General features: G+C 53.4%; 1 protein-coding gene across 1 annotated transcript; it reads right to left on the bottom strand.

Annotated features, from left to right (window-relative positions):
- Positions 1-874: 874 nt before the first annotated feature.
- On the bottom strand, positions 875-4,841 carry LOC145717488 (alpha-tectorin-like). Its single transcript, XM_081806150.1, has 2 exons — positions 3,942-4,841; positions 875-1,488 (listed from the first exon to the last, which is right to left on the bottom strand). Exons 1-2 carry the CDS (start codon positions 4,779-4,781, stop codon positions 925-927), a joined length of 1,404 nt encoding a protein of 467 aa, XP_081662276.1. The 5' UTR covers positions 4,782-4,841; the 3' UTR covers positions 875-924.
- Positions 4,842-13,701: the final 8,860 nt, after the last annotated feature.

The following is a 13,701-nucleotide window of genomic DNA, read 5'->3' as shown; positions in this document are numbered from 1 at the left end:
ACCGGCCTGGGTGCAGATCACACTCCCTCCTGAAGCTGGGCAGACGCAGCGGCGCGTGCAGCCCACGCCCTCCCATAAAGTCTCGCCTGGTCCCAGCAGACGTCCCTGGTGCGAGCAGCCACAGCCACCAGGCCCGGGGCGCCGCAGGACGCAGGCAGGGCCGCTGTGAACGTAGCCGGCATCACAGGCGCACGTTTCCCCGCAGGGCAGTGGGCACGACGCTCGCAACCGACCCATGCACGTCTCTGGGCAGGAGGAGCCACACGGCTCGTAGTGGCTGTTGTGGGGGCACTCGATGGCTGGGGGCAGAGGAGGAAGGTGGAGGGGAGAGAGTGTTCACATCAGGATCTCCTAGTCTGGTTCCAGAGACCTAAGTATTCAGCTACCCCTGGAATGGAGACGTTCGCGCCCTCCGCTTCCAAGAGTCGTGCCCGGGATCCTGGGGATCCTCCTCCCCTAGAATGGAGGCTTTTCAGCAAACTCCATCTCAGAGTAAAGAAGTTTCTATCATCAGAAACCAGAAGTCCCCTTTCCAGAACGTAAAAGTCTGGCCCTGGGACACAGAACTCTCACCCCAGAGCCTGGAGTCCTCGTCGCCTAGAAGACTTTTCCATCTACCAAATCCAGGAAACCTGCCTTTTAGAATGAACTAATTCTGGACCCCAGGGTCCGGAAGCCTTCGCCCTAAGACCCAAAGACCCCAAGACCTAGGTGTTCCAGGTCCCAGAAACCAGAAATCCCACCCCTAGGGTGGAGAAGTCTCCACCCCCAAACTCAACGAACTCTGCCTCTGGGGCCTCCGCAGTCCCACCCCAGGGACCCTGCAGGCTTGCCCCAGGAATCAACTCCAGCATCAAGGAGTACCACCCCCTAAGTCCCAGAATCCCCTTCCCCAGTAACCCATAGCCTTTTCCATCTTAAGGCTCACTCACGGCAGCCAGTCTGGAATCTCCAGGAGTCGATGCTGACACCCAGGCGCTGACACGCGTGCGCGTAGGCCTGGAGGGTCAAGCAAAGCGCAGGTCGGTAGTTGGGAAAGGGGCAGATCCAAGCACTGCAGCTGGTCTCGAAGGGCGCAGGCAGCAGCACGTCGTGGCAGGGGCTAAAGGGCCCCTTCGGAGCTGCCAGGATGGCGCAGGGCCCCGGGGTCTCCGGTGGGGACGCTGGCTTGGCGCAGGGAGCAGCCCAGAGGGCGTGGCACGGGGCGTCCGGCGGCTGCAGAGCCCAAGTGCGCAAGAAAGCGCGCGGGTCCGGACCGCCCACATCGTCTGTCGGGTCGCGGTTGAAGTTGCCGCACAGGCCCACCACGTGCGCACGGTAGCCGTTGGTCACTTGCAGAGACAGCGCGTGCTGCCAGTCGTACACCAGGCGCAGCGCGGGCGGCTCATGCTCCAGACCTGCCTCTGCCCAGAGTTCTGAGCTGCGGAAATGCAACCTCAGCCTCCCGTCGTGCAGCGTCGCCGGCAGCCGGAGCCACTGCTGGTTCACCTGCAGGGGTGACCCAAGAAAGGGTGCATTCCTGAGCATTTGAGGAGACGTGGAGGATGGAAGCTGAGGGGGTTGGATTTGGGGATACTGAGGGAGTGGGGACTTTGGGGCGGTAAGGTGGGAATGAGTTAATATGTGAAAAGCACTTGGAACAGAGTCCACCTGGCGGTTCATATGAGGAAGGTTTTCTATGTCTATTGTCTGCTAACACTAGCATGTGGAACCTCCAAATTCTGTGAGCTTTGGACCTATCCTAGGACCGCATGCAGCCTGGGATGTCTGAAATTTCTCCTCAGGGAATGTTTAGAGGCACTGTTCTGGTTGGAAGGTCACTCCATGCACTAACCCAGAGTCTTTTTATTTTTTAATCATTTTGTATTTATTTATTTTAGCCAGGAGTCTTGTTACCAATACCCAGATGCGACCTCATGCAAAATTCAGAAATCTTCCTCTCAGGAATCTAGATAAGTGATTCTACTAAGGAACCTCCAGTTCATAGAGAGCCTTCAGCTAGGACCCCAGTGTCCTTTCCCCAATTACCAAGAGCCTCCACAAAGAGCTTCCGGATCATATGATATCTCTCCTCCCAATCCATGACTTCCATTTTTTTTTGCGTCCACCCACCAAGAAGATTACCAACCCACCTTTTACTCTCATTCACCACCTCCACCCTGGTCCAATCATCATCTCCTGCCTGGACAATGGCAGTGACCTCCTCACTGGTCTCCTGGTGCATCCTTCACAAGCCCCATAGTCTGTTCCCCACATGGCAGCCACAGGGATCCTGTTAAGACCCAAGTGATATTTCATCCCTCCTCTGTACCACAATCCCTCCTCTTCAGCCTGGCTTCTTGCTATTCCTCGAACATGCCTGTGAGATTCCCCCCTTAGGCATTTGCTGTTCCCTCTGCCTGAAATGCTCTTCTCTCAGATGTACACATTGCTCTCTCCCTCATCTCTTTTAAGACTTGGCTCAAGTTTCATCTTCTCAGAGAGGTGCTCCTACTTAAAACTATGCTCTCAGACATCCTGATGCCACTTTCGTGATCCATTTTTTCCTCCTTAGCATGTATCACCTTCGAACATAATCCATTTTTTCCTCCTTAGCATGTATCACCTTTGAACATACTACATAATAACTTCTATTTATTGCTGATCTTTCTCCACTAGAACATAAGTACCGTGAGAACAAGGATTTTGTCTGTCTTGATCACTGATGTGTCCTCAGTGCCTTCAGCAAGGTCTGGTACATAATAGTAAAACATTCCTTAATCGATGAAGAAACTCAGGAGTGTCAGGTCCTTTGGAGATGGGGGCTCATTTGATGAGAGTATAAATCTGGCGCCCTGTGGATGTGAAGGTGCTAGATACCTGGGTTGGGGTGCTGGTTGCTGGGGAGCCATAAGAGCACTTGGGGAACTCCTGACTCCTGAGTGGCAGTGTGAGTTGCCAAAAGGTGTGTGGAGGGGAGTATGGAGCATCTTGGGCTCATGCATCAGGTCCTAGCATCCTGTACTTCTGTGCTTTCCATATATTAGCCTATTTGATCCTCCCTACAGTCTGATGAGTTCAATCTTTTTGTCATCCTGATTTCACAGATGAAGAAACTAAGGCCCAGAGAGTTTAAATAATTTGCCTAAGGTCATACACATAACAGGTGGTCAACCTGGGACTTGAACTCAGGCCATCCGTTTCCAGAGTCCATTGTCTCTCTATAGTGGTGCTGAGGAGTAGCTTAGTATATCCATAACCTCATAGGTTTGCTCCCTCTAGCAACCCTGATTAAACATATTCTAGTCCCCACAACCTTCCAGAGTAATGCCTCCAAACCTTCCCTGAGGAGAAATTTCACACATGCCGGTGGCTGCATGTGGTCCAAGGATAAGTCCAAAGCTCACAGAATGTAGAGGTTCCAGTTGTCAGTGTTAGGGGACAATAAACATGGCAAACTCCTCAGATGACACTTACCACGAGGTGGACTCTGTTCCAAGTGCTTTTTGTATGTTAACTCATTCCCGCTTCACAGGAACCTGTTAACATAGGTGCTAGAAATCCATGGTCCTTTAGCCACAATCCCCAAATGCAAAAGTGGCCTGAAGACTAAGATGTTTTGTGTATTTGATGTCAAAAATGCAATTGGCAGCCAAAGCTGACCTGAACTCATGGTATGGCTGCTTAAAGTCTTATTTATCCCACTTAGTGTGAATATTCAGACATTTCACTGCAGAGATATTAATGCTTGTAATTATGTAACACCTATTGGGATTATTATATGATATATGGCATTTGCATGGGATGACCACTTGAAATTGTAAAATCTGAAATGCACCGGGCCCCAAGCATTTTGGATAAGGGACTGTGGACCTATATAATTGCCTCCACTGTAGAGTTGACAAAAATGAGGGATGGAGAAGGATAGAGTTTCCCAGGATTCCATACATAATGATTCTTACCTGGACAAAGCCGAACTCATGCTTGACAGCAGTGATGGTGACACCAAAGATGCGCATCATGACAAAGTGCATGGGCTGCCTCTCTCCAGAGCTGGCGATCCACAGCTGGAAGGCAGGGAGGCCACTGGGGAGGGCCTGAGGGCAATGGCTCAGCATGTAGGTACAGCCTCCAGACACAGGGAAAGAGTAGCCATCGAAAGTGTAGATGTATGGTAGCCCGGATGCCCAGCAGGTACCCCCTGTGATGCCCCCCTGCCTCTTACGAGAGACGCCCACTGTCTCCGACTTGGCCTCAGACACCATTTTGGACCCAGCCACAGTTCCAAGTTCTTGCTTTGCCATAGTCACAGCCTCCAAGCCTGGTTCAGTCACTGCCACCACCTTGAGCCCCAGCTTGGCCGCTGAGATGGTTTCTGACCCAGCCTTAGACACTGTCTTGGGTTTGGACTCTCGTTCAGCCGTGGGCACTGGCAGGGGGAAAGGTGCAGCTGCTGGTTCAGCCACAACCAGGGTCTCAGGAATTGGTTCTTTTAGAGCCAAAGGTTCAAGTTCTGGTTTAACCAAAGCTAACGATTGAGGCTCAAGTTCATTCATGGCCACAGATACAAGCCCTGGTTCTGCTTCAGGTGTGCTCTCTGATCCCGGTTTGGCCACTGCCGTGGTTTTAGAGCTGGAGAAGGACACTGTATTAGAGTCCGTCAGAGATATTGTCTTGGGACTGAACATGATCTCGGTGGCCTGGGTGCTGGCCACACACTCAGGTTTGTGCTTCACAAGGTGACATGTGGTCCCAATGGAGCATACATGGTCCTTACAGGATCCTGGGAACTGGAGTGGCATCACCAGGGAAGATTCTAGGAGGGGATAGAATTCTGTAGGAGGGTTCAGATCTTCCTCAGTCAGAATATCTGGAGATGAGATGAGATGAAATGATGCAACAGAACTAGATCCTGGCATTTGGTCCCATCCCTTTCCTGCCTTCATGCCCTAGGCCTCCAGGGTGGATGGAGACTCAAAATTCATAAGCTAGCAGGGTTCCCAATCTAAAATGAAGTGGGCCTATATCGTCAGAAAGAAAAAGGTGGGGCTGAAGGACAATACAGAAATGGTCAGCACAGTGTGGGTATACATAGGGTTGTGATGAGCTGGAGAGCAGACTCCATCTAAGGACACCAATCAGTTATTAACAAAATCTATGTGCCAGTAAGTCTAAACACATCTGTGGGTTGATTTTGGCCAGTGAGGACTTCCAGCTTGCCATGTTAAGCAGCCTTAAAAATGTGTGTGTGTGTGTATGTATTGTGTATTGTGTGTGTGTGTGTGTGTGTGTTCTGTTGGGATCTAGCCACCCCATTTCCCAGGGAGGGGAGTTATTTTTTTCATAGCTATTGATGCATGATACTAGACACCTACAAAGTGAACTTTTAAGAAATAACTTTGTTCTGTAAGGGTTTGCATATTTTCCATCAAAACATAATACAGACTTTTGGTATGGATTAGAATATGAACTAAAGTATCAGCTCCTTTCAGTAGGAATGTTTCTATGTTGTACATTGTTGCATCTCCAGTACCCAGAACAGGCCTAGCCTGAAGTAAATCTAAAATAAATTGTTGAAAATTAATGATACCAAATGTTTACTGCATGCCAGGCACTCTTCAACCTTCAACTGCTTCCTCTATAAAATGGGGATAACAGGGGCTCCTGGGTGGCTCAGTCAGTTGAGCATCCGGCTCTTGGTTTCAGCTCAGGTCATGACCTCATGGGTCCTAGGATCTAGCCCCACGGTGGGCTCCGCTTGGCAGGGAGTTTGCTTGAAGATTCTCTCCCTCTGCCCTTCCCCCCACTCTCTCTCCCTCTCTCAAATAAATAAATAAATAAATCTTTTTTTTTTTTTAAATGGGGATAATAAAGAGACCTGCCTCCAGAGTGGCTGTGAGGAATACATTGTATAATGTACATACATTATATATAAGATCACTTACCGCTTAGCTCATAAGTCTAGACTATAAGTCTGTGTGAAGCAGTACAAAATAAAACAACACAAAAAGGTGGTTAAAAACTTGTGCTCTGGAAGCAAGTAGACTTGGGTTCAAATCCTGGCTCTGCCACTTTCTAGCTGTGCAAACTTGCTAAAAGATTTAACCTCTAGCCCTTCCCCTCCCCAGAAAAAAAGGAATTATTACAATACTGTTCTACAGTCAACCTCAAAGACTAGCGGGAAGGTCAAGCACCCATTATTTTATCCCTTCCCCTGACCCCAGTGTTCACAATTTACACTGTAGTAAAGAAAAAGAACATGTGACCTTCAACAATAACTTCCTTTTTGAGCCCAGTGCCTGGCATATGATTTGGTGCACATTTAACAACTTATAACCATTATTATTCATTCCACAAATATTTACTAAGGGTTGGACACTGTCCTACCTAAAAATCGTACAATTAACTGTGTATCTTAGAACTTACTTAATTTTTTTTTTTTAAAGCATTGACTTCAAGGAACTGATGGGAGACAGAGAAAGATAATAAGTAAGTATATAGAAAGTGATATGAGCTGGAAAAAAATCAGGGAAGGGCTGGAGTTTGCCAGGGATGGGGAATTGCGATTTTAAATTGAGCGGTCAATTTGGCCTCGGTAAGAAGGTGGCATTTGAGCAAAGACTTGAAGGAGATGAGGGTGAGATCTATAAAGATATCATGGGGACAGTCAGTGTTAAAGGCTCTGAGCAGGGAGAAGAAAGTAAGGTGGCTTGTGTGGCTGGACTGGAGTGAGTGAAGGACAAGAGTAACAGATGAGATCAGAGAGGTAATGGGAACAGATTGTATGGGGCCTCATAAAACACTAAGTACTGGGGCGCCTGGGTGGCTCAGTTGGTTAAGCATCTGCCTTCTGCTCAGGTCATGATCCCAGAGTCCTGGGATTGAGCCCCACATAGGGCTCTCTGCTCGGTGGGGAGTCTGCTTCTCCCTCTGCTCCTGTTCTCTCTCTCAGATAATAAAATCTTAAAAACACACACACACACACAACACTGTAAGTACTGTGCTTTTGCTGGGTGTAATAATAATGGCATGGAAAGATTTTGAGTGGAGGAGGGAGTGATTTGCATGAAAAAAAACCCCTGCCCCTCGGACTGCTATGTGAACAACTGAAGGTAGTGTTATGATTTTCCCCGTCCCTGATCTCCTGGAATCCCATCGTCTGCTCAACTTCCCACCGTCCTGGGCCCCAGTGCTGCTCACCCACGCTTGGCTGCCCCATGGCCTGGGTCCCGAAGCCCGCGCCAGGGGCGGTGCCGAAGCTGAGCACGCCCACGGGCGGCCCGCGAGTCTCCAGGAAGTGCACCACTCCGGGCTCAGGTCCATATGCCACCTCGGTCCAGACGAAACCCGGAGCGGTGGCGTGGCTTTCACCAGAATGCTGCCCGTGACCCGGTTCTGGGCCGCCGGGGATTAGGCGCCAGTGCAGGTTGGGCAGCGGCTGCTGATCAAGGAGCACCGGGGTGGGCTCGCGCGCCAGCAGCACCGCCACGTTGGAAAAGCCCGGCTGCGCTGTGAGCGCAAAGCTGCGGCTGAACGCGTCCACCGGAGGCAAGAGAGCGAAGAAGGGATTGTAGGCGACGCCCCCGCGGGCCGCAGCTGCGGCCAGGAAAAGCACCTGCAGGCGGGCAGAGGAGCGCAGCACCAGGGGGCGCACTGGGTCCACGGCGAAGTGCAGCACGACTCCACCGCGCAGAGCCTGCGCCCCTTCGGCGCCGCCCCCCCAGAAGCTCAGACTGCCCAGGCTGTCCGCCACCACGTACACGTGGTCTTTGGGTCCGGGAGCCGCGGGCGCGAACGGGGGTACGGCGTAGACGCGGGCCCAGTAATCCTGCGGCAGGAGTTGCTCGGACACGTGGCCACAGGCCTTATTTCTCGCTTGCAGGCAACTGTGGCCAGCCAGCAGCGCGACGGGATGAGTGGCCACGACGCGGGTGCCCGACAGGTCGCCTGCGCTCTGCACCTGCAGCGCCTGGAAGGGCTCAAGGCGCACGAGGAGGGGCCGGCCGGCAGCATGCTCGACGCCATCCAGCAGGATGGGCACCGGAGGCGTGAGGCGCAGGCGCGTGGGCCAAGCGCCGGCCACCACCGCAAACTCCTTGTGCCGGTCGTGGGGCTGCAGCGACGGCGTCACCACCACGTAGCGCGTACCCAGCAGGCGGCGCGGAAGCGCTAGTGCCGTGTCTAGGGAGGTGCGCCCACGCGCGTTCACCACGGTCACTCCCACCGGTCGCGACGCGGCTAAGCGCACCGCGCCCCCCGCCGCCCGCCGCGAGCCCCGCAGCTCCACAGCGCTGGGCAGGCGCACCAAGGCAGTGGTGCCTGGCTGCAGGCTCAGCGCGCGCCGAAGGGGCGGTCCCCCCACCGGGTGCGCCCTCACTTGCACCGCCGTCGGGGGCCCCTTGGGCGGTGGCGACACGTACAGGCGGAAGTTGGGCTTCTCAGCGCCCCCATTCTCCAAGAAAGCCGTGATGAAGTAACGGCCCTGGAAATCCACAAATGCAACCGTTGGGCCTGAGGGAACCCAAAGGGAAAGGAGGGAGTCAGCGTAATCTGTTGGATTTTGAGGTCAAATACATCAGGTTTTAATCCTGACCGCCATGCTCTAGCCATGTCAACGTGGGCAAGGTACCACCTCCGGGCCTCAGTTTCCTCATCTGTCAAAAGGGGGTGTTGGCAGAGCTATGAGAATATTAGATGAGATAATATATGTAAAGGCCATGGAACAATATCTGGTAAATATTAACTTTAAAAAAAGCTGTTTTCTGGGCGCCTGGGTGGCTCAGTTGGTTAAGCGACTGCCTTCAGCTCAGGTCATGATCCTGGAGTCCCTGGATCGAGTCCCGCATCGGGCTCCCTGCTCGGCAGGGAGTCTGCTTCTCCCTCTGACCCTCCCCCCTCTCATGTGCTCTCTCTCATTCTCTCTCAAATAAATAAATAAAATCTTTTAAAAAAAAAAAAAGCTGTTTTCTTTGAACCATCTGTCCCAGAAAAGCCTGCTCAGCCCCCTTCCCACAACCGGTTTGGCCAATTCTCCGCCACAGAGTCTACCCAAACAGTCCCTGGACCCAGCGGGCCAGGGCCCTGTCCCAAGAAGCTCCACCGTGGCTAATCCCCTGTTACAGAACCATGCCAGGCAGCCCCAAACCCCAGCCAGCACAACCAGTCCCCTGCTGCAGATCCAGAGCAGCTCACCAGTCTTCTGCATCCCCCATGGATCACTCACCCCACAGGCAGCCCAGGGCACCAAGGCACAGCAGGGCAGAGGAAAGGGCAGCCATGGCCGGGGAGAGGGTGGACAGTTATGGGCTAGAGCAGTCTCTCAGTGCCAGTCTGCTTCAGCCCTTGCACCGCAGGAGCAGAAGGGGGCACAGGGGGCATCCCAGAGAAGGGCTCAGGCCTCGGAGCCCAGGCAAAAAGGCAAGGCTGCAGGTCTCACCTGCAGGAGCTGGGCTGAGGCCACAGTGCGGGGGTATTTATAGTCCCAGATGCCTGAGCCCAGACCTCCCATCAGCACGCCGGATGTCCCCATTAGCACTGGTTCCAGTCTGACCTGGTGCCATTGATTGTAATGAGGCCTAATTATGTGGGTGGGGGCAGGGAGATGGGAGAGATGGAGAGACAGAGGGGGAGCGACACAGAGAGAAGGGAGGGACAGATATGGGGAAGTGAATTAGGAGATCAAAGGGGGCAGGGCAAGAATTCCATGGTTTCCAAGAAAAGCGGGACAGGACTCCTGAGCCTGCCAAGGGCAGAGAGCCTTCAGGCTTGAATTTTAGGTGTCCTGGGAAGCGGGAGCCTGGACTCCTGGATTCTGAGGAAGGAGAGAAATAGACACTGGACTTCTGTGTCTCAGGGAGGAGGGGACTGGGGACCTGAACTCCTAGGTCGTGGAAGTCACAGAGGCAGGAGAGGACATGATGTGCTGGATGTGCAGGTCTGGAGGCTATGGGGCGGAGTTGCCCAAGGAAAGACAATGGCTTCCACATGACTCCCCTCCTTCCAGAACGTCCTGAGCTGGAGAACAATGGGGTTGCACCCTACGTGGAGGATCCGGGACGAAGGACAGGCTGGCTCTCCAGACAAGGAAAGGCCTTGGATTCAGTTTCCAGCCCCTTCTTTCCCAGGTCCTAGGAACCTGCACCCCTGGCCCCTTTCTCCCCCCAGAACCCTTGCCTTTGGTAGGGAGGGTAGAGGGAGAATTCAAGAAGGAATTCTTTCAAAGCTTCATTTCTCACCTGCTTAAGATCCTTCCTCTGCTCTTCAACACAAGCAGAGGAAGTGAAGGAAGGCTCCCCCCAGGGCACAGGAACAACGTGGAGGTGTAAAAGGGTGGGCTTTTCAGGGAGTACTTCCTTCCTTCCAGCCTGAGGTGGGGAACATATATGCTAGAGGTGGAGCTGGGGGCAGGTGGGGGAGGGGCAAGGCCTGTACTGCCAGGCTGAGTAGCTAGAACTTTGTCCCAGGAACCCAGGAGAGCCATGGAGGGTTTTATGCAGAGGAGGGTCAGGTTTGGCTTTACGAAGATTCCCTGGACCAGAGTGGGAGACTGAGACCAGGACTCCAGGGGGAGGAGATGCAGGGACCCAGGTGGGTGAGGCAGGAGCTAGAACAAGGTGGAGCCAGAGAAGGGAGGAAGGCTAGGTGGGAGGGCCGCCAGGAGGCTGAGGGGAGGGTCGTCCTGAGAGGACCTGGGGAAGAGGGGCAGGTTTGGGAGGAAGCTAAGGCCAGTGTGGCACCCGGTGGATGTGAGAGGCCTGGGGGCTGTCCAGGAAGCCGAGGGAAGCCAGGTTTAGAGGAGGGGCCAGCGCTGGGGACAGAGATGTGGGGGTCTTCGGCAGAGAAGGAAAACAGGAGCATGGGGGCGTGTGGAGAGGGGCCACCCCCAGAAGGAGGTGAGTGGAGAAGCAGGAAGGGGGTCAGTTCCCAGCCCCGGGGGTGGGGGTGGTGGTGGAGGGCCCACAGCGTTTAGGGCTATGGATGAAGAGGAAGTTCCGAAAGATCTGATGTTTTATCTGGAGGACCGGGGAGAGGGAATCGCCCTCCAGGGGTTCCACAGAGTTGAAGCCAGAATATACCCAGAATAAAGTCCTTTGAAGTCTTACATTTTATACTCTAAATTCTTGTAAATTTTGTATTCACTTTCATCAGTCTATCCATGTGAGTTCTCATATAAAGATTTTCAAGTACCTACCGGTGACACCCATTAACCTACCCTTGTGCACCCCACTCCCCAACAGTGAAAATCTTCAAGTGAAAATGAAGCTCTGGATTCAGCCTGTGGCTTTGGGTCTCCCTGGCCAGTCTCCTGGTGCATTGGGTGACTGTCACCCAAGTATTCAAGGCTCTTCATGAGCCTGCATCACAGTGACCGGACACTCTGACCCTTTCCACAGGCAGCCCAGCCTCCCACTCGGACCTTGTTCTTTGTCATGTGGCACTAGCCACCCTCCCCACCACAGACAGATGTATCTTTCTGAAGTCCAAGCCTGACCCCGACCCTCCGCCATGGTTCCTTAGTGCCTCTGGAATGGTGTCACTGATCGCCAGCCTGGCAGCTGACATCCACCTGCTTCCTGAGCTCACCCCTCACTATCCCCCATCTTCCGCTCCGTGCTCCAGCAACACAGAACTTCAGCCAGCTCTTCAAGAGTACAATCCTCTCTTCCTTTTGTGTTTTGCACACAGTGTTCTCTGTCCTTGGAAGACCCTCTCCTCTCCTGGCTCTTTTTGTATATCCCGCAAGTATGCAGGGCCCAGTGTGAAATGAAAATGTGGAGTCCTTTGTTCAAAAATTATTAAGAATTTCATGAGGGTGACAGCAGGGCATTCAACCACGCACAGGGCCCTTCCAAACGTGAGGTGCTGTGGTGGGATGCTACAGGTCACACTGCCATGAAGCTGGCCCCACATTCAGGCCACCTCCCAAGCCAGGCTCAGTGAGGAGCCCATTCTGGGCTCCCAAAGTCCCTTGCGCGTAGACAGGCCCTAATCAGTCTTCCCTGCACTTCCCCTATCCCAGCCCTCTCCACTTTGGGGTGCCATTGTTTAGGGAACATGTATTTCCCCCATGGGCCTGGAGCTCTGTGAAGGCGGGGTCTGGGGCTGGGTTGGTCCCCCTCTGCCCCTCCGGGTTCCCAGCATCGCTCTGTACGGGTCAGGGCAGCACCAAGCACAGATGCCCATCCTTGTTTTTGTGAAGCATATAGGGGGACAGGCACCAGGGAAGAATCAAAGGCAGAGGCCACGCACAGGTTCAACCTGGAAGAGAAACATCCCTTTTCGGAGGACCCCTTTATCGGACTCCCCCCACCACGTGCCCACAGAACGAGCTGTGAAAGCTTGGCATTAGCTGAGGCCTGGCAGGGAAGGGACCCCAGACACGGAGACACTCGGGGCCTTTGTTATCTTTGCCGCTAACCCAGACACATAGGTTGGATGTGGCAGCATGCAGACAGGAGAGCGTCCTGGTATGAGGACTATAGTTACTTCGAGAAAACGCTCCAGGAGCCTGGAACTTTGGTTCCAGGAAACCTGGTCTCAAAAATATGCAAGGCATTCTCAAAGCCACACAGGGGATGGACCATGGGAGGAGGAGGAGCATTCCCCGGGCTCAGGAAATTGGTGGACTCAGCTGGGCAGTGTTGGACAAGCTACATTTTAACTTTAAATTCTAGATACATGTGATCATTTGTCCATAGTAGTATTGTTCCCGCATGGGGGTGGGGAATGACCCAGGCACTCTGTTGGGAAGGCAGAGGGGAGCCATGCTAGAGGAACTAGCCTGCCCCCATCTCTCTCCTCCCACACTCTTTGCTTCCAAATGTATAATCAGCTACCGCTGGGTGTGTGTCCCCCTTCCAGGCCTGCATTTCCTGGAAGGAAACTCCCCCCAACCAGTCATGGTCTCTGCCTTGCAGAGCCAACGTCCACGGTCTGCCTGGTACTTGAACCTGGAAAAAGTTCTTAATTCTTATGCTACAGACAGGTCAGCTTCCTCATCTGAGGGACGCATCCTTGGATATCACACACCTGGGTCCCACAGCTCTTTTTTCCAGTCTCTGCAACCTTGCCTGAGAGCCAGATCATTGGATAGTGGTCCACACTGTCCTCCTTTGCATAGGGGACAGAGGCCCCTGGTGAGGTAGTCTCAAATCTCTCTCCAGTCCATCCACTTCAGGCCCCAACCTTGTTTGGGTCAGCGTTCTGCCTGGACCATTGCAGTAGCCCCTTCCTCGGTCTCCCTTCTCCAGTTCTGTCCCCTACATGCAAACAGACCTACCACTGGAGCTTCCTGAAGAAAGAAGCTTCTCCTCCTTGTTCAAAACCTCCAATGGCTTCTCATGCCACTTATAATAAAACCCAGATTCTTCCCGGCAGCCTACAGTGTCCTGCATTATCTGCCCCCTTCCCACTTTCCAGCCTCAACACAGCATCCTTCCCTCACCCTGCCTCAGCAGCCCCCTTCAGGCCCTGTTACTCATCATGCATCCCCCAGCCCCTACACTTCTGCACGTGCTGTTCCATTTGCATGGGATGCCCTTTCCACCCCCGGGGCAGTTAACTCCAACCTGAGCATCCTTCAGATCTCAGCTGAGTAGTCACTGCCTCCAGGAAGCCTCTCTCAACCTCAATTCCTGGGTCAGGTCTCCTGGTTGTAGGGTCTCATGATTCCATGGATCTCTCCTGCATGCCCCGCCCCTCCCCTCGCCGTCACCACAGATG

The sequence above is a fragment of the Leptonychotes weddellii genome, chromosome 16 (assembly GCF_054177405.1).
Source record: "Leptonychotes weddellii isolate Sample4059 chromosome 16, ASM5417740v2, whole genome shotgun sequence".
NCBI classification, from domain to species: Eukaryota; Metazoa; Chordata; class Mammalia; order Carnivora; family Phocidae; genus Leptonychotes; species Leptonychotes weddellii.
This window is presented reverse-complemented; position numbering and strand designations above follow the sequence as displayed.